The sequence below is a fragment of the Uranotaenia lowii genome, chromosome 1 (genome assembly GCF_029784155.1).
Source record: "Uranotaenia lowii strain MFRU-FL chromosome 1, ASM2978415v1, whole genome shotgun sequence".
Classification (NCBI taxonomy): domain Eukaryota; kingdom Metazoa; phylum Arthropoda; class Insecta; order Diptera; family Culicidae; genus Uranotaenia; species Uranotaenia lowii.
The window spans coordinates 70,304,992-70,326,714 of NC_073691.1; the positions used below are offsets into that span (position 1 = coordinate 70,304,992).

Sequence of the window (21,723 nt, forward strand, 5' to 3'; positions counted from 1 at the left end):
GTTCCGCCAACCCTCACTGGTTATCGTGTTGACTGTTGCCCCACTGTCAATAAGGAAATCAAAACGCAAAGTGCCTATAGTGCACTTGGTAAATCGGGGATCTTTGGATAGCATTGTTTTCGAGGATTTGGTTACCAACTAGAATAAATAACAAAAGCAAAAATTTAGTTTTCGAAAACAATTAATTTATTTCAAAATAAATTATTCAACATTAATTGGTCAAGTTGTCTTCAATATCTACCTGATTTATACGGGAAGATTCTTTCTTCAAGTCAAGCTGTCTTTCAGGACCATTATCACGATCTGAAAAAACTTTGTTTCGGGTAGAACGACAAAACTCAGCGTAATGGCCCCTTTTTCCACAACTGAAGCACTTGGCTCGAAATGCTTTACAAGATCTCGGTCGATGTTCTTTTCCGCAGTCATCACACTCCTGTATGATGTTCTGAGAAAGTGGGGACCATTTTTTCTCAAAATGTTTTTGGTTCCTGAATCGCTGATTATCTCCACGATTGTTCAGTTGGTTTCCAAATCTTTCGTAGCCTGGGTTTCGAGTTCGGATTCCACGGTTTATCGGATGCTTTGTATGCAGCGCATTCACAGGCTTCACGGCTCTGTCATTGGAAAATTCATGACCGAGCTCCTTGGTTGAATCGACCTTGCCATCTGGTTCAGAATTTTCGGATCTTATGAAATCCAAATGCTTACCGTGATCGATGATGCGTTCTAAATTGTTTCCCAAGACATCCGAAATCTCTTAAAGTTTTCTTGATGTTTCGGGGATAGAGCGCCTGAGAAAAGCTTGCAACAGTTCCTCTTCTCGTTGCTCCGGACGAAACTCGCAAAATTTTACCTGTCCTTCGAGGCGTAAGACCCAATCGGTGAAAGTTTCATTGGAACTCATACACATATCACGAAACTTCATACGTTCTTTAGTATGATCACAAGTTTGGTTGAAGTATTTATTCAACCCAGAAACGGTAGCATCGTATATGTCACTTTTTGCATCTGTAACGAGCTGTTCTTGCAACTCGATGATGTTCAAAAGAAAACCTCTAGCGAAAATTTTCATCCCAATCAACTTGGTTCGAGAGTCGACACGAGCCTTACAGGAAGCAATTCTCTCGAATTGATCCCGAAACCTGATCCACTCCGCCTTGCGACCGTTTGCTGCTAGTGCCCCGTCGAATGGCTTCAATGGCCAAGCTCCAGCCATCCAATCGGCAGCAACTCCGGCTCTACCAGTCGTTTCTTGGGTGATTCGCTTTTCGGCTGGGGCAGTTGGAAGGGTTGATTTTTGGCCTTCATTCCCAAAACCAACTCCGGAATCAATCGTTCGCGGCATCGTCAAAACATCTTCTTCATTGAACATGCCATTCGCATGCGTCTCGTTCTCGGATTCTTCGGACATCGAAACGTCGCTCTCATGCCAAAAACCACTCATTTCCTACAATTATTCAATTGATATTGAAATCTCGTCGAACTTGCACCGGAAAATTTCTACTTACGATCGATGGAATGAAACCAATCTGGCACACAAAATATCCTCGGAAAAATTACTGCAAAATAGACCACAAACTTGTGCTATTCAACACTTTGCTGCTTGAGAAAAAATTCCTCGCAAAAATCTCGGCTAAAACAAAAACCAACTTATGCACACAACAGACGCTTGCTAAGTGACGAAAAAAAACCGTTGAGTTTTCGTCTGTCGCAATAGTGTTCCCTCTCTTTCAAAATACTTTCTCTCTCACGTACACTGTACTTAGCGAGGGAATAAAACATGCGGATCGAAAACCCAATCAACATTCCCGAGAGAGTAAGAGACAGTGGCAGGGAACAAGCTGTCACAATGAAAAGGCTTTTTCTTACAGAATGCGGGATAACTTAATTCTCAATTTGGTATCATGTCTCCCACAAATTATGAAAATGATTCAACATGTACGCAAGCGAGATGCAGCACACAGTATATAAAATGACAGATTGTAAAGGATTCTCTGTGAGAGGGATTGACTGTTTTGGGGCCCATCCTCAGCCTCAACTTGAATCAACGACATCGATTATTCTCCTTGAACTGTCCGTATAAGAATATTTTCATCACTCTCACACATAAGAGTTTTTCCATTCCAAAACCGTTAAAAGGCACGCGCACTTTTTTTTTCTGGGCAACACGAATCTGAACCTTTACTATCGGCATGAAATTTTTTTCCAATAAATGACTTACGAAAATGCACTCAATATCAACGCTGTTTTCAGTATATTGAATCACAATTTGTCCGGGAATGAAGCCAGAAAGGAACATTTGATGTCGAATTTATTTACATGGCTAAGAGCTTAGACTCTGCGAAATTTTATACTGCTTGTACACCCAAAATTCAGCCTCTGTGCCAATGGCGTGTAGTCAATTACATAGCATCATTGGTACAAGAAGATAACGCGATCGGTGCTGAATCGATTTGCTCCCACCGGCATTAATCTCCCAAGTTAACCGAATTGCGTATGTCTGAAAGAAACAAAATAAAAACGCTTTCACGTCCCTCCCTATCGCATCACAAGACGAAGAAGGATGGAAATAAATACCGGCCAACACCAGGCAGCCAGCGAACCGAGCACTGTGCGTGTGAATGTAGCAAAAGCAACAACAAAAACATCCTTCTTATTCAATCCCTTCAATCTACCGGCAAACAACCACGGCCGAGCTGTGCGTGTGTATGCAGTAAAAGCAACAAAAAAAACATTCCTTCAATTCAATTTGCCGGCAAACAACCACGGCTAAGCTGTGCGTGTGTATGTAGCAAAAGCAACAAGAATATATTCCTTCAATTGACCGGCAAACAAGCACCGGCCAAGCTGCCCGGCTTTAGCAGCTGTGTATATGTAGCGTGTGTATGTAATAGCAGGCAGTAAGCAAAGCACAGTTCTCATTCAATGGGTTTTCCGTTTCCTCCACTCCCGTTCCCTTTCCCGTTTCCATCGCAAGACAAATGAATACCTTGAAAGGAGACCAAACGCCGGGAAGCCACTGTCGTGCGTTTCTTTTGTGATTGATCGGTGGCAGAATGCCTATGACAAATATCCCTCTTCCTGCATGAAGTTCAAATAGTACACTGGTTAAGATGTCGGTCTGGCAATACGATTTAATTGGTGATTTGAGTTCGATTCTCCCTACGGGCGCTGTGGTTTATATTTTTATTTTCTTGTTTCTGGGATGAATTATCCAATAGGAACGAAATCGAAACGAACGAAATCTCATAAAATGTTTTTCTTGTTTTGCTTGAATGTAGTGGTCATGCATCATTTTAGTTGGGAGCCGAGTCCTTATGCCAGTTACGGTTTTTCAAACATATAATCTTCGGCACAGTGCACATTTCAGCGCATTATCGGCACAGAGATGTTCCAAATAGGCATTGGATTTTTGCAACCTCTTCTATGGGTGTATGAAAAATAATTCGGGCAATGAGCTTCACCTCTGCGCCATTTTCCGTCCACTTTGAGAATCAAGGAAATCACTTGTCGTCATGAAATACCATTGGCAATGAGCTAGAACTCTGCGCAAGTGTGAATTTTCGTTTTGCATTGACCATGAGCCAGAACCTCGGTGCAACGCATTGGGTCCTCTGGCTATGAGCAAAACTCAGCGCAAGGAAAAACATTGACCATGAGCTTCCTCGGTGCAATGCTAAAACGATCAGGTTCTTTCCTTCGAAACTTCCTCCTTCCTTCCTTCCTCCTCTGGCTATGAGCAAAACTCAGCGCAAGGAATGGGCTTTCGTTCTGGCAGGTTCGCCAAAATGTGGTAACCGCTCTACTCCACTATCCAATGAATACTGACTCGGGTTCGGGTTTATTTCTTTCTTACACTCTAATTATCGTTTACGTATTTCAAGCTACAAACTAACCAAATACAGGATACCACACTTATAAGAAGGTAGTGACTCCAAATTGCAATGAAAAGCAAAACCTTACGGCAAAAACACTTTAACTTGGTCGATCTCATCTGAATATTTTTTCGTCTTTTCTACAGATTTAACTTCAAAAATAAAGATACTTTTTTTTGAACAATTAGTCGATTCACACTCAATTTACTTTGACTTCTTTTTTCTCCGAATAGCTTTTAGCAGCGGTGGTTGATGGAAAATATCTGAAAATGAAATAACAATGACGGTAAAAATACGAAAAATTCTAACAACATGTTAGTTCAACCTTCGTCAATATTTCCATTTTGCGTTGAATTCCATTGTAAATGTTTCGAGGAAGACTGACCCTAACGGGTTAAACTCCTATCTATACGCACTTACTTATTGCTCTCACGCCGATCCTACGAGGCATAGCATAGGCACAAGACCTCCACTGTTGACGATCCGAAGGCCAGCGTCTTCACTTGGTCCAAGTCAAGACTCTCGACGACAGTTCGTATTTCGGCGGCTAGGCTTCGCCGCCACGAGTTTCTGGGTCTGTCTCTTCTTCGATGTCCTTCTGGAATCCATTCAAGCGTTCTCTGCAAATCAAGTTCTCATTTTTCCGCAGCGTGTGCCCAATCCATCTCCACTAACGTTCTCAAATCTCGATTTTAGCGCCCTTTGATGGCAGGCAGCGGTTTACAAATACTTGCAGTTTTTGCGTCGTTACCCTAAGTGCACCAAGTTTCGCACCGGTACAGCAATACGGATTTGACGTTTGAGTTAAAGATTCGAATGTTCGTTAGTAGAGATATTTGACGTGAGCGCCAGATGTTATGGAGACTCGAAATATAAATAGAGCTTTTCTGATCCGGGTTCCGATGTCTTTCTTGGTACCACCGTCAGCAATACGGATTTGACGTTTGAGTTGAAGATTCGGATTTTCGTCCATGGAAAGATCTGGCGCGACGGCCTTTCTGATCCGGGTTTCGATGACTTTTCTGGTACCACCATCAGGCGTTATCTGGCTACCAAGATACTGGAAGCACTCCACTTCCTCAACCTGTTGCCCAGCTATCATGAAACTGGAGGGATTTCCTGTGTTGATCTCCATCGACTTGGTCTTTCCGACATTGACTTTGAGACCTGCTGCCTTGGAGCTTTTGGTGAAATCATCGAGTTTGCTCTGCATATCCAGTTGTTTTTGGGTGAGCCAAACACTATCGTGAGTCAGGTCAAGGTCGTTCAGTTGCTCAAAACACCGTCGTGCAAGACCTTACACGAAAATGCCTCGTACTGTGTTTCTCTGAAATGAAGTAGTTTCTCGGGCATTCCTCGTCGCCATAGAGCCGTCCAGATGTTTACGTGGTTCAGTCGATCGAATGCTTTTTCTAAATCAACGAACACCAGCAGAAGAGAGTCCTAGAATTCGTTGATTTGTTCCAGTATGATTCGTAACGTGGTTATGTGGTCCACATATGATCGTCCGGATCGGAATTCAGCTTTTTGCCATCGTTGTCCTGTTCAGGATCACTTTGCATAGTACTTTGATGGTGGTACAGATCAACGTTATGCCACGCCAGTTACCGCACTCTGTCAGGTCTCCTTCCTTCGGGACTTTTACGAGGATACCCTGCATCCAGTCGGCCGGGAATGTTGCAGTATCCCAAATGTCAGCGAAAAGACGGTGTCGTATTCTGCCGACAAGGCAGGGTCGGCTTTTAGCATTTCAGCAGGGATATAATAGATCCCAGGCGCTTTGTTGGATTTCATGGCTTTGATTCTATTTCAGCCAGCGAGGGTGCTTCCGAGCTAACGTCATTTTTGCGACTTACTGCTGACGCTTCTAGATACGGGTTCTGCTAGCCATCGCTATTCTTGATTCGGAAGAGTTGTTCGAAGTTTTCAGTCCATCGTTTGAGCTGATCTGTAGGATCAGTCAATAACTTACCTACTCGCCCAAGCAACCAAAAGTCCCATGAAACAGGTACAAAAACGCTTACTCAGCCCCATCATTGATATGAAGTACGTTCTATGCAGCTCAAAATTTAAGTTCTTATTGATAGTTTCAAGTTCCAAAACAAGTCCTAATGATCTTCTATTCAGCTTCCAGCGGCCTCTTAGTTCAGCTTCCAAAAAATCGCAAAATGAGCAAAAAAATTTCTCTCTATCTCAACTGAACCGCTGGCTTCGGGTCATATAACCTTTTCTTGATTATTTACTGTGTTCTGTACCGGTGCCGCCATGATGCCACGCGCCGGATTTCAAACTCGACAAATTGCTCAATTGCTTCTTTCCTACATTTTCTACATATATCGCATCACCCGCATACTAAAAAACTATATTTCAAATAGTCTATACCATACATCAACGGCTTCTGAAAAAGTGATTGTCTCTGTAAACGCAGCTGTTCTGTTGAACTTTACTTCGACAACTATAAGAACGAAACATTAACGTTCATATATGAAAGTAAACCGTAAAAATGATCTCGAACCATTACTCATACCGTTCATTCCTTCTGTCAAACATACGTCCAAAATCAACGAAAAGCCGGTCAGAGATGCCAGATGGTTTGCACAAAAATCAGTACACATCAATGAAAATATCTTTTTATTGCTTCTCTGATACGATTCAAAGGTGTTTCAACAACAATAATTGAACTTGAAAGCAACATAATAAATGATACTATGATACATCTTTATTGGAGTTATATAACGGTAATTTTGGAATTAACTAGTTTCAACAGTAAGTTATGCAGAGACACCCAAGAAACCATAATCATTTACAACTTGTTGAAATGCTATCCAAAAACAGCTTTACAGCTTCTCTGATCTCTGTAAGCTTGTTTTTTTGCGTTTAAATAGCTCGGGGAGCTGACGCTGGAAATGAAAATTAGAGATAGTTTGGAGAAGGAAAATTTTAAAGTTTAGAATAGGCAGCGTAGAATAGTAAGCGATCATGAGACGTTGGTTAGACCATCATGCACTTCATTATATCCATTCCGGCTGGATATTGACAGAATGCAGTTCAAGATAATAAACCAACCCCTCTTGATACCAGATACCAGTTATTTTTTATCAATGAAAAACAAAATTCAACCTGATTATGACCATAAAGAGAATTATATTTTTTATTTGTGCATTTGCATGCAAATTTATATTTAACACAGAAAAATAATAAATATCCATATTTTGAAAAATCTTCAAATTTGGCACCACTGGCTGTTTGACTGTCCGGAAAGAAAAACAACAATCTTGTTCAACTTTTGTCGCGTTTCAAATCGGCTTTTTTTTACTTGCTGGGTATTTTGCTGCAAAAACCGGATCTGAGGACCCCGGAGGACGCCAGTTTCAACAGCTGCCACCTCAATTGCGGAGCCAGGAGGCTAATAAAAGCGGTAATAAACATCCGGCTAAGGCAGTGGCAATGTTCGTGGAAGTTTCAACACAAAGGGTACCGTGGGAGCATCGGATTGCTGTTTGTAACAGGTAGGTTTAGTTTCTAGTTAAGCAAAATTCCAACAAAACCAGCTTACAAAAAAAAAAATAACACAAAAATCATATATCGAGAATATTGAGAACTTTTTTTTTCAATTTTTGCTTCCTTCAGGTTGTGGATGCCATCTGCTATCACAGCTTCCGACGTAGCCAAGGCCAGGAGAGTTGTCAGAACTGGATGGCAGTTCAAACAAGGAACGAAGCTTATATTTCGATTTTTAAAAGGTACGACAAAAATGAGGATGTTGTAAATAAAATTTAAATATCCATAAACGATTTATTCTCTCAATCCGAAAATTCCCAGCTATTCACACACGATTCCAAATAACGTACGCATAGCGTTCACTAGCGTTGTTGAACGTTATGACAAATCGTTTCAAGACTTCAACAGTAAATGTCGCGTTATAAACTTACTTCAAGAATTACTTCAACAATAACAGTTTGATGCTCTAAATACGTTTCCGTAAGCGATTTTTGGATTTTATCTTAACTGTTTGTACAAAAGTCGCCCCATACAATTGTTTTAACAGTTTTAAACAGTAACATAACTTAACGCCATATTCAACAGACCGTCGTTTTGGAATTCACAGTTAGTGGAATGTTTTTTACGATGTCAGATACCGTTTTCTAAAAGTTTATTTACGCTGTTCCAAATAGTTTTATAACTATTATAGTAACTGTTTGGTAACAGTTTTTTTTTATTCGGGCAGAACTCAAGTACAAAATTACTTATTGAAAAAAAACTTGCCCGGCTTGGTGATCGAACCCCGACCTTCGTGGTGAGAATCGAACACGCTACCACGAGACCACGCCCAGATGTTGTTCTAACTGAAACTAAAACTCGAAGAGGTGATTTGATTTTGTAAGCACATCAACGCACTTTTTGTGACTTATCAAATCCCGTTTGAGCACTTTTGTGCCCTTTATGTGACTAACCGAATCCCGTATTGAGCACGTTTGTGCCCTTTATGTGACTTAAGTCCCGTATAACGTACGTATAGATCACTTTTGCAGCTTTCAAGTTCGTTAATAAGCACATATAGTTCACTAATGGGAATCAGGCAAAACAAGTCACATACAACGTACATATTAATCACTTTTGCAACTTTCAAGTTCATCAATGAGTACATAAAGTTCACTAAAGGGAATTGGGCAGTTAATTCTCTTTGTCAGCCAATATGTAACTTTCAATGCCTTCATTCAAGTAAATATGTGACTTTTGGTTGCTTGGGCGGTCTTCAGCGGCATTCTTGCATTAGTCCTTGAACCACTAAGGCGGCGAGAAATGTCATAAAGTAATCGAGTATCTCCAATGGCGGCGGCCGAGAGTACCATGGCTCGTCGTGATACAGGCATTCTTGATTCCACACCACTGTTCTTCGACTGTTCCGTCTGTCGGCAGTTCCAAGGCTCGGGATTCAAGCTGTGCAACGTATGCCCTTTTCACCTCTGGATTCTCCAACCGGCGGACGTCTTATCGACACCCGTCTGTCTCTCCGATTCTCAGTCGTATCTCGCCAAGGACGAGGTGATGGTCAGACGCAATGTCTGCGCTTCGTTTGCTGCGGACGTCAAGAAGGCTCCTTCTCCATTTTCGGCTGATGCAAATGTGGTTAATTTGATTTTCTGTTCGGTCATCTCGGGATACCCAAGTGACCTTATGTGCTGGTCGATGGGGGAAGAGCGATCCACCGATCACCATGTTGTTGTTGCCACAAAATTCTACAAACAGCTCTCCGTTTTCGCTCATCTGTCCTAGGCCATGGCGCCTCATGATGCGCTCAAGGTCCTGATTGTTGGAGCCAATCTTTGCGTTGAATTCGCCCAAATGGATTTGAATGTCACCCTTCGGAATTTTCTCAACCAAGCTGTTCAGTTGACTGTAAAACTGCTCTTTCTCCTGCAAATCGGCAACGTCAGTTGGCGCATAACACTGGACCATTGTAAGGTTTCTAAGCCGTGTTCTAAATCTGGCTACGATTATTCTTTCGTATAATGGTTCCCATCCAATGAGTGCCGCATGGGCCTGCGGGCTTAACAGGAAACCAACTCCTCGTTCCCGAGTATCGTGTTATCCTCGAATGCCAGAGTAAAGCTGTACTTGCCCGGACTGTGTCTTGTGTTTTCCAGCGTTAGGCCAACGGACTTGGCTCAGTCCCAGAATTTCAAGCTTGAGGTGGCTAGCTTCTGTAGCTAGTTAATCCAGCTTGCCTTGTTGAACAAGGTTTAAAACGTTCCAAGTTTCAATTCGTGTCCGTGTTTTCATGCTGAAAGTCGTCGCCAAAGTTCCAGGTCGGTCATTTCTTTTGGATTCCGTAACAATTTTAGAAATCGGGAACAGTAGGTTGTTAGCCTAAGATTGAACACACACAACGAAAAATGTAACACACGAAGAAGCAAAAAAGAATTGTTAACTGTATGGAGTATAAAAGAACGCAGAAAATTTCTCTACAGAGTTTGAACAATTGTTAACGCTACTGAGTACAAACAGGAACGTGGATCATATACTCTCATAGTCGGTCGAAAAAGCAGTTCCGAGTCGTGCAAAGAATAGCATCGGCGAATAGAATTAGAAGAAGAAGATTAAAACATTCTGTTATCTACTTTGTCCAAAACCGTCTCTGATTTTGAGAGTATGTGTAAACTGATTGCAACAGAGTTAAGAATAAATTATCTTAAAATAACCAGATTTCCTATGAACTAATTTGAATTCGAAAAGATATTGAGAAACTGAAACTATCGGCAATGTGAGAGTTTAAAGAGGAATTGATTTTTATTTCCGCGGTTAATTTAAGTATGTTCTAAAGGGAAACGTGTGCAATGCACTTCACCTTCTACATTGTTTTGATCAAGGGATCAAGAGATCCTCCATAACAATTTCACAGTGATTAAGTGGGTTTGACAAGGATTAGAAAAAAAATTTAAATTAAGTTTCTGAATTTCTCATGAAAGCGTTATAATCAATCCGTAATCGGGCCGCTATTGAATTAATTTTGTTTGCTTTTTATAAGTGATTTTTTAATTAACAATTACATGGTGTAGCGATGAAAGGCACCTCATATAAAAGGAGGTTGGTCCGGAAGAAATAAACTAGATCGTATTCAGGCATTTGAAACCTTATTTGAACACATAAGTAACGAAATCAAAACTGTTGAATAGATGATACTGTTGTTGATGTTTCTGGCAGTAGTGACATCGCAGGATGTTTTACCTCGATCCTGCCTCGATATCCAGTCCGCATCAGGGGTCTACGAAATCCATCCCGAGTATGGTTTCGGTAAACCAATTGACGTGTACTGTGAACAGACCTTCGAGGATGGGGGATGGATTGTGATTCAAAACCGTTTCAATGGTTCAGTACATTTCTATCGAGGCTGGAAGGATTACGAGAACGGATTTGGCGATTGGCGCGGTGAGTTCTGGCTGGGTTTAAACTCGATTCATCGGATCACTTACTCCCAGCCGTATGAGTTGCTTATCCAGCTGGGAGATGAAAGTGATAAAATATCGTATGCCAGGTACACTTATTTCGTGATATCCGGTCCAGAAGATTCATATACTCTGAAACATTTGGGAAAGTACTCGGGGACTACAGGTGATTCACTTAATCCTCATAAAAATTATCCATTTTCGACAATGGACAGAGATAATCGAAAAACTAAATGTAAGAATCACAAAAAAAATTGTGCAGTCGAGTTTCAAGGCGCTTGGTGGTATGATTGTTGTCATTATAGGTAAATATTCATTGAACTTTTAAGAGCAGACATCAGTGACGATCAATGGCGATTATCCTTAAACCTCTTCCACAGCAACTTGAATGGATTATACCTGGTGGGGAAACAAAAAGAATATGCAACATCGATATGTTGGATGACATTCAAAGGATATTACTATGGATTTAAAACTTCGAGAATGATGATTCGCCCTAAGGCATCCACGACTAAGTAAATTAAGAGTAGGGAAATCGGGTAAAAATGCGCAGAACAAGCACCATTAGTATTAAACAAACATGTTTTGACATTTCTGAAAATGCTCGTCTGTCTATGTACATTCCCAAATTTAATGATTCGTTTCCGGTGAGAGTAATAAGGGGAAGAAGATAAAAACATAACTAATGAACAAGTGAAATGGTCAAATCGGATTAATCAGCCTTAAAAATCTGAATTAGGTAGTATAACATAGGTGGAAAATAAAAAATAGAAGAACGCAAATAAAAGGTTTATAAACTGGAATCTATAAAAAAGAGAAGGAAAAACAATTTTATGGAATGGAAAATGGAAAATAGAGAATAAATTGGATGTTTAAAAAAGCAAAAAGGAAGGTTAAAAAGTTTAAAAAAAAATTTATGAAGTGAAATATGAGAAAAATATAATTAATAGAGTTAGAAGCAAGAACAAGCTAGATAAATTTAAAAAAAATACAAAAATGCGGAGAAGATAAAGGGAGTTGAAAATCAGGAATGAAAAATTTAAAATGTAACATGGAGCATGAACAAGTGAATGAAATAAAAAAAAGATTTTTTTTATGTCATATATGTAAAAAAAATATATGTGTAAAAGGAGAAAGCAAAATGGATCCCGGATAAAAGGATAATCACACGTGAAAAAATCATTACAAACTGTTTGCAGAATCAATAATGTGAGCAGGGGATACGTACCGCACAAAAAACAATCCGTTTTTGTTCCGAAAATCCGAGTTTCAAACCTCACTTATTCCGGAAAACCGCGTAAAAAAGATCAAGGACACTAGAAAAATAAAGACCGCTGGCAGTGATTTGGCTGTAGAGGATTTCTCAACCCCTTATCGCTAAAATGATTCAACAGATAGTAGATTTGACTATATTTTCCTAGTCTGCATTACAATCTGATAGTTAGTTCTCAAATATAGTTGATGCTTGACTGGACCTCTAATTTCGTATAAACAAGCAAGTTAATTGTCTGACTTAGAGGGGAAAAAGCCAGTAGGGTAAATGTACCTAAGACAACGGCTTAAGGAAGCTGTTTTCATTAATTCAATAGAATTGCCGTCCATGTTGATTTGAAACTGATATTAATTCATTGAACTACATTTCTAATACTGTTTTATGAAACTATGTAACAAATAGATCAATCCATTACGTACTTTTGAGTCAATGTATGATTTATTTTTCTCATTCAAGTTCCTCTATTGTCGTACCAGGTCCCTAATTCCGTCGTACAAGGAGACCGGAATTGTTTCAATTTATTCCACCCTCTTCAGAAATACATTTAAAATTTTTGCGGTTGCGGTTCATGCAATTGGCATCAGTTTACATCGAACGGAGCAACAGCGCAGAATAACAGCAGAAGTTCTCTCGAGTAACCAGTCGCAATAAGCTATGGAACTAGGATAGCTTTATTCTAAACAGGTCTACCATTGCTTGGCTAATGCATCTGCAGGCAGCATAGTATTATACCTTCTATTCAATTCTACTGAAATTGTCTCAAACTATTCCTCCCTCATTAGGGATAGATTTGAAATTTTGCGGTTGCGGTTCATGCAAATGCGATTATTTACTTCGCACGGATCAACCGTGCGGGATAACTGCAAAGTTCGAATGAGATCTAAGTCGCAATAAAATGGACTTGCCAAGAAATCCCAAGGTAGCGTTTATGTAGCTAGGTACCATTGCTTGGCTAAGGCAATTGCAGGCAGCACAATATTAGACCTTACAAATTGAATCCACCCTGCAAATGTACTTTGTACCAACACACTCTCCAACGGACAGGGCTGCCATGATCCAGGATTTGTCTGTAAAATAAGATTTTATAACATTCATTCAGACATTTTTCACAAATTACATGGCTCAAATTTACACAGAAACTGCATATATTTAAACAACATCAACATTTTTAATAGTACTATATGTTTTTCTACGCTATGATACTGAATAGTAAGACATTTGAGGAGAGGCAGAATCACACTTGCGTTTTGTCATCATGTGTATTCTTATGCATGTGGCGAAGGATATCGACACAAAGCAATTCCACGTTGATGCGTGTAATGCGCATTAGACTGGTTCAGCTCATCTATTCGAGTTTTTTTTGCGAGCGATAAAACTTTTTGCAAAAATGTTTTTTTTTTTCGGAAATTGACGCTTCGTTATTCTAACATTTTGTTGTTTGGGTTCGAATTTCAGGGAAATGACGTAGAGTAATTCAACCGAAATTAAACTTTTCGACTTTTTTCATTCAAATTGTAATATGTCAAAAACGACAAAACATCTTTTGTTGAAAAATCACCGAGAATTTATAAAAATGCAGCAAACATGAGTCAAGTATTGAAACTTGTATGGTAGAAATCAGGATATAAGCGGGTTCGATTTTGTTGAATTTTGAACGACTATATGTACATAAAATCATATCTACCGATTTTTTATCCAAAATTGTATTGATCATTAAATCATGAACACCAATTTCAAAGTTTAAATGATCCATTCATCCGAATTCTCTTGTCATTTTGACCTTCAACGGGAATTTTTTTCATCGTTTTTCCATGCATCGTAAAGATTCAATAAAAATCGAGATTTTCGGTCCAGGAATTGATTTTTTTTCCTCGAGTTGATCCCCATTTAGAGAATTTCAGGAAACTGGAGAAGTTTTAGTTTTAGTTTTCAAGGATCTCTCAGTGACCATTCTGTAGAGCAGAGCGTTTGGTCGTATGTGAGATATTGCAGTTTGAATGCAAGAAGTTTAAAAAGTCTAAATTTCAAATAATTGATGTATCTCATGTTTCAAACACTTGAGAAAGGTTTAGTGTCATCAGATAATAGAACCAAAAATAATTAAATAATTTTGAAGAAACAATGTCATTGGAGTTGAATACTAGAAATGTGAAAGTTGGAGATATACTTGCGTGCACCCAAACATCCATTTAATTATTAATACTGTTAGTAAATAATTTGTAAAACACCAACCACTTAGCTATAGAATCCATCAATCTTTTGTTCATTTGAAACCATGCATTATAAGCAATGCTGAATACGTTCAAGTAATTTATTAATATAAATAGACTTTTTGCACTTATCTCCCAGCGTATCAAGTTCCTAGTTTCAAAATAAACAAAATTATTGTATTGTGTTGTGATTACTTGGAAATCCATTATGTTCATTCTCTATGAGTCCGACTGTGTTCAGCAAAAAATAGTAGAAATGAACCGGTCTAATTCCAATTCTTGCAAAACGGTTTCCTATTCCTGTCGCAAAATTACGACGAATTATGGGGCCCGAACGATTCAGTTTCAATCGAATGTTGACAAATTTATATAGTTCAGATTAGTTTGAAATCATTTTTCTAATTTTATTTCAACACTTTTCTTTCGAATTTTATGATTTTGATCGTTATATGCATTGACAGGAAGCGATAAAACAAAGAAACACGTTGGGGAGATCACTAAGTTCGTTTTTCAATATGGCGGAGTGCAATAATAATTCAAATCGCTTCGCGATTTCAATATCAAATGAATTAAGAAATAGTTTTAAAAGTGACAAATTTGTGATAGAAAATAAATTCACAAGCTTAAGTTTATCATGTGAAGTAGCCAATTAAAGTGGAAAATGATTTCTCGGCTCTAAAACATGCATTCATGAATTGCGACGAATCAGAGGGATACGACGGAGGAGGGTACACCTACCCTAATTTCGAACTTTTCGTCTAGTACCACTCATTAAAGTTTGAACACCCTATTCACTGACCTCAGCGGCCATTTTGTTCCACAATCTCTTCATCTCTGTTGCTTCCCGAGTCGTCCTATCATTCTTCTTCATCTTCTGCTAGACAATTGCTCAAAATTTATCGATAGGGCGGAATTGAGGGCAGTTGGGTGGGTTTATGTCCTTTTCGACAAAATCCACCCGTTAGCCCGATACCATCGTAGTGCCTCTTTGCTGTAGTGGAAGCTTGTCAAATCTGGCGAAAACTTTACTGGCTTTTTGTGAGATCTAATGTACAAAAAAAAAAGGTTTTAAAGCACTCCTCCTTGTACATTTCGGAGTCCATGGTCTTGTTTTTCACAAAAACCGGGGTTTTTTCGTCCGCAGCTGCAAATACCTTGCCAGATCAAACACTTTCTTGCCAACTTATCGGCAAAAACGAATTTGAACTTAGCGGGAACATCACCCCGACCAGTGCAGTGGCGTTATATAATTTTTGACCAGGAAGCTGCCCAAAATCCATCTTCGAGTACGTTTCGTCATCCATGAGGATGCATCCGTCGTACTTCGTTGGAATCTTGTTGTATAACTTCCGGGAACGTTCTTTGGCTACTAAATTCTGCTTCAATGTCCGGTTTGGTTGCTTACTGGCCCTAAACGATTGTATTCTTTCGCGAAGACTAATCCTTCTGACGGTGGCGTTGAATTTCTTGGCGATGTCGTAGTCCGACTACCCTGCGTTTGCCTTGATCGTTCTCAACACCTTCAAATGCAGTTTCTGATTCTTAGGTCCACTATGATGCTTGATATGAACCTGCCGATCGATAGTATTCATCTCACGGAAACGTTTGAGAACGCTGCACACGGTTGATTTGAGCATTTTTTACGATTTTGCGATTTTTTTAACCCGACGTGGTGATGTGGTCCACTTATGATCGTCTGGATCGAAATCCAGCTTGTTGCCATTGTTGTACTGTTCAGGATCACTTTGCAAAGTTCTTTGAGAGTTGTACAGATCAATGTTATGCCACACCGGTTACCGCACTCTGTCAGGTCTCCTTTCTTTGGGACCTGTGGAAACCACATAATGCCAAAGTGCTAACATATACATGTCCGCGGTGTATAGGTACAACAGAGGTCCATTGCGTTAGCGATACGTAACGACGCTCTCATGATGAGTACCCGTGCCCGTAGAGGTGCCTTATAATATGCACTGCGCTTCTCATATAGAGGTAACCCACACATTCACCCTTCTCTCCGAAAATGTGAAAAACAATCCGATATTTTATATACATGCTCAATGGGTTCCAAGCATTAGGTTTTCCGCTCAAACATGCATGTGATAACATTTCCGATCATGCCTTTTTCCTTGACATTCAACACATAGACTATATGAAAGACAGGCCAATCAAGTAATTCATACGTGACGCAGCCGACTTAGTTAGCATAAAACCAGCATGCCAGCCTAAAATTGCTACGTTCCACAACATACTCGCATATGAGAGATGTGTGTAGATATAGATAATACAGGCGAATGAATTAACTTAATTCGATATATTTCGCACTTGGCTTAGCTCGCCATCCGTGCAACAAACAAAGCTCATAGCTCGCATCAACAAGGCACAGCATATAAGTCGCATTCCGCCACAGCTAATTTGGTTCGAGTTCAGGGCAGGCGTAGTCTACTTAGCTTTCATAAGCTGCAACACATAGCTCGCAATCAGGCGTAGTACACAGCTCGCAAACAGGTGCAGCCCACTAAGCTCGCATTAGGCGCAGCACACAGCTTGCAATCAGGCGCAGTCTACATAACTCGCATTCATGCGCAGTCTACTTAACTCGCATTCAGGCGCAGCCCACTAAGCTCGCATTAGGCGCAGCACACAGCTCGCAATCAGGCGCAGCCTACTTGACTCGCATAAGGCGCAGCCCACTGGCTCACAAGGCTTGCATTTGGCGCAGCACACAGCTCGTAATCAAGCGCAGCCTACATGACTCGCATTAGGCGCAGCCCAAAAGGCTCGCAGTAAGCGTAACACACAGCTTGCAATGAGCAGCTCATTTGGCTCTCTGTCACCCACAGTGTTTTCTAATTCTCGAATGCAATACGATAAACTAACATAGCCAACAACGCATTTATGATATTTACCTTGCCTCCATTAATAATTATTTGTTACTGAAATTTAAAAAATAGATTAGAAGTTTTTCTCAATGAGCTTGGCCAAAAATTGGATCCTGGAAGGATCGCCAAATGTGGAAACCACATAATGCCAAAGTGCTAACATATACATGTCCGCAGTGTATAGGTTCAACAGAGGTCCATTGCGTTAGCGATACGTAACGACGCTCTCATGGTGAGTACCCGTGCCCGTAGAGGTGCCTTATAATATGCACTGCGCTTCTCATATAGAGGTAACCCACACAGGACCTTTACGAGGATACCCTGCATCCAGTCGGCCGGGAATGTTGCAGTATACAAAATGTCAGCGAAAATACGGTGCTTTAAGCATTTCAGCAGGGATAAAATAGATTCCAGGCGCATTGTTGGATTTCATGGCTTTGATTCTATTTCAGCCAGCCAGGGCGCTTCCAAGTTGACGACATATATGCGACTTACTGCTGACGCTTCGAGCTGCGGTATATGTTGGCCATCGCTATTCGTGACTCGGAGGAGTTGTTCGAGGTATTCAGTCCATCGTTTGAGCTGATCTGTTCGATCGGTCAACAACTTACCTGCTCGGTCTTTTAGTGGCATTCTTGCATTTGTCCTTGCACCACTGTGAGGCCGCGAGAAATGTCATAAAGTAATTAGATATTTCCTTTGGCGACGGCTCTTTCTCCCTTTTCGGCTAGGGAGATTGACCAGGCTCTCTTGTCTCGTCTACAAGCTCGTTTAACTGCCTTTTCCAGCTCCGCATATCGTAAGCGGGCGGCTGCTTTGGCTGACCCGGTACATGCCTGCTCAATTCCGACTTTCACCTTTCTCCGATCATCGACCATCCTCCAGGTTTCATCCGACATCCATTCACTTCTTCTTCCACGAACTTTACCGAGAGTACCATGGCTCATCGTGATAAAGGCATTCTTGATTCTAACGTGAGGCTCGGGATTCTAACTGTTCAATGTATGCTCGTTTCCCCTCTGGATTCTCCAACCGGCGGACGTTCGTATCGACTCCCGACTTTCCTCTCGCGCCGTTGGACACGCGCAACTCCGAGTCGCATCTCACTAAGGACGAGGTGATGGTCAGATGCAATGTCTGCGCTTCGTTTGTTTCCTCCTTTCAAATTTCGGCTCATGCAGATGTGGTCAATTTGATTTTCTGTTAGGCCATCTTGGGATACCCAAGTGATCTTTTGGGCTGGTCAATGAGAGAAAAGCGATTCACCGATCACCATGTTGTTGTTGCCACCAAGTTCTACAAACAGCTCTCCGTTTTTGCTCATCTGTCCTAGGCCATGGCGCCCCATGATGCTCTCAAAGTCCTGAATATCGGACCCAATCTTTGTTTTGAAGTCGCCTAAGCGGATTTGAATGTCACCCTTCGTAATTTTCACAACCACGCTTTTCAGTTGACTGTTAAATTGCTTTTTCTCCTGAAAATCGGCAACGTAAGTTGGCGCATAACACTGGACTATTCTTTCGTTTATCGGTTCCCATCTAATGAGGGCCGCGTAGGCCTGCGGGCTTAACAGGAAACCAACTTCTCGTTCCTGAGTAGCGTGTTCTCCTCGTATGCCAGAGTAAAGCAGGACTTGCCCGGATTGTGTCTTATGTTCTCCAGTGTTAGGCCAACGGACTTCGCTCAGTCCCAGAATTTCAAGCTTGAGGCGGCTTGCTTCTCTAGCAAGTTGAGCCAGCTTGCCTAGTTGGGCAAGGGTTAAAACTTTCGAAATTCCAAATCGTGTTCGGGTTTTCATGCTAGAAGTCGTCGCCAAAGCTCCAGGTCGGCCAAGAATAGCATCGGCGAATAGAATTAGAAGAAGAAGATTAAAACATTCTTGTTATCTACTTGGTCCAAAACCATTGTGTGACTATCTCTGATTTTGAGAGTATGTGTAAACTGTTTGCAACAGAGTTAAGAGTAAATTATCTTAAAACAACCAGCTTTTCAATGAACTAATTTAAATTCATAAAGATGTTGAGAAACTGAAAATATCGGGTATGTGAGAATTAAAAGAGGAATTGATTTTTATATACGCTACGAATTGATTTTTATTCCCGCGGTTATTTTAAGTATGTTCTAAAGGGAAACGTGTGCAATGCACTTCACATTCTACATTGTTTTGATCAAGGGATCAACAGTTTCAACAGTTTCACAGTGGGTTTGACACGGATTAAAAATTAACTTTTTAATTAACTTCCTGAAGTTTCCCATGAAAGCGTTACAATTAATCCGTAATCGGGCCACTATTGAATTAATTTTGTTTGCTTTTCATAAATGATTTTTTTAATTAACAATTACATGGAGTAGCGATGAAAGGCATCTCATGTAAAAGGAGATTGGTTCTAAGAAATAAACTAGATCGTATTCAGACAGTTTAAACCTTATTTGAACACATTAGTATCGAAATCAAAACTGTTGAATATATGATACTGTTGTTGGTGTTTCTGGCTGTGGTGGCATCGCAGGATGTTTTACCTCGATCCTGCCTCGATATCCAGTCCGCATCAGGGGTCTACGAAATCTATCCCGAGTATGGTTTCGGTAAACCAATTGACGTGTACTGTGAACAGAGTGCTGAGAATGGGGGATGGATTGTGATTCAAAACCGTTTCAATGGTTCAGTTCATTTCTATCGAGGCTGGAAAGATTACGAGAACGGATTTGGCGATTGGCGCGGTGAATTCTGGCTGGGTTTAAAATCGATTCATCGGATCACGTACTCCCAGCAGTATGAGTTGCTTATCCAGCTGGGAGATGAAAGTGATAAAATATCGCATGCCAGGTACGCTCATTTCGTGATATCCGGCCCTGAAGATTCATATGCCCTCAAAAATTTGGGAAAGTACTCGGGGACTGCAGGTGATTCACTTACTTATCATAAAAATTATCCATTTTCGACAATGGACAGAGATAATCGTAAAAATGAATGTAAGCATTACAAAACAAATTGTGCAGTCAAGTTTCAAGGCGCTTGGTGGTATGCTTGTTGTCATCATAGGTAAATATTCATTGAACTTTTCAGAGCAGACATCAGTGACGATCAGTGACGATTATCCTTAAACTTCTTTCACAGCAACTTGAATGGATTATACCTGGTGGGGAAACAAAAAGAATATGCAACATCGATATGTTGGATGACATCCAAAGGATATTACTATGGATTCAAAACGTCGATAATGATGATTCGTCCTAGGGCATCCACGAGTAAGTAAATTAAGAGTAGGCAAATCGGGTAGAAAAATGCGCAGAGCAAGCACCATCAGTATTAAGCAAACATGTTTTGACATTTCTGAAAATGCTAGTCTGTTCTATTTTTGTGCATTTCCCAGTAAGGGTAAGAAGGGCAATATGAGAAAAAGATGGCTAATGAACAACTGAAATGGTCAAATCAGATTGATCGAAATCGCCAAATAAATCTGAAATAAGGAGTATAACAAAAGGTGGAGAAAAAAATGAATTCCAATAAAAAGTTAATATACTGGAACCTATAAAAAAGGGAAATAAAAACAATTATACATGTTTAAAAATATGTCAAATATTTATTATTAAATGGAGAAAGCAAAATGGATCACGGATAGAAGTAGAAGGAAAAACTAAATCTTTCAAAGCGGATTTTGATGAGGAACAAATGGAGAAAAAAAAGTTCAAAGACTAACGAACTTTAGAAAAAGGGAGTATCCCAAAAGTGTAATTTAAAAAAAATTTAAAAAAAAGAGTGTAAAGATTGAAACAACTGAATTACTTAAAAGAGAGAAAATATAAAAAAGTAGTGAATAAGAATGGAAAACAGAGGACACAAGGCTTATAATTGGCTTATAATCTCGGCATCACGGATTGCACATTTAAACTTTAATTTAGTACCATGATGGTCAAACAAGTGCGAAACAGCAATGAAAACTCTGCAACTTCGCAGAGACGTTAAAATCGCGAGTCTACATAAAGGGTGATATTTACGGTCAAAATTTGGTCAAGGGAAAACGCGTGTAAATCGGTGAAATCGTTCATTTAAAAAAATCAAATGAAATTTTTTTTTCAAGTTTAATGAGTATAAAATTCAGGAAAAATATTCGGAGCGCCGATGTGGTCTAGTGGATAGGCTGGAGCGAGTCTGGTATTGGTACGCCAGGCGTACTGGGTTCGATTCCCGGTATCGGCAAGAAAAACTTTTGGGTTCGAATCCCATAAGCGGGCCGACAGGTAAGATGTGTTTCATTATATGACTGACTATATAATTGGAATGTTCAATCAGTTGCCAGCTGGCCAGGTATATACACGGATGCCGGAATACCTGTAAGTAAACTAGCCCACCTGATTGATTCGTTCTTCCAAAATATACCTACATCAACACACGCAATACATTCACCACATAACAGTTCATACGAAGCCATGGGGTCCGGCTATGGTGGCGCGCTGCATTGGAGATTTGTCGAACCTAATAATCTAAGGAATGTATGTGAACCCATACTTTGGCAGAAACTGCGGTGAATCCGTGCA

The 21,723-nt window shown here is 40.2% G+C and overlaps 2 protein-coding genes across 2 annotated transcripts; both read left to right on the plus strand.

Moving 5' to 3' along the window:
- The first annotated feature begins 10,502 nt into the window (after positions 1-10,502).
- On the plus strand, positions 10,503-11,920 carry LOC129738886 (microfibril-associated glycoprotein 4-like). Its single transcript, XM_055730203.1, has 2 exons — positions 10,503-11,127; positions 11,203-11,920. The coding sequence occupies exons 1-2, from the start codon at positions 10,553-10,555 to the stop codon at positions 11,339-11,341; spliced, it is 714 nt and encodes a 237-aa protein (XP_055586178.1). The 5' UTR covers positions 10,503-10,552; the 3' UTR covers positions 11,342-11,920.
- A 7,682-nt stretch (positions 11,921-19,602) lies between these two features.
- On the plus strand, positions 19,603-20,724 carry LOC129738887 (microfibril-associated glycoprotein 4-like). The gene is made up of 2 exons (XM_055730204.1): positions 19,603-20,227; positions 20,303-20,724. The coding sequence occupies exons 1-2, from the start codon at positions 19,653-19,655 to the stop codon at positions 20,439-20,441; spliced, it is 714 nt and encodes a 237-aa protein (XP_055586179.1). The 5' UTR covers positions 19,603-19,652; the 3' UTR covers positions 20,442-20,724.
- The last annotated feature ends 999 nt before the right edge of the window (positions 20,725-21,723 follow it).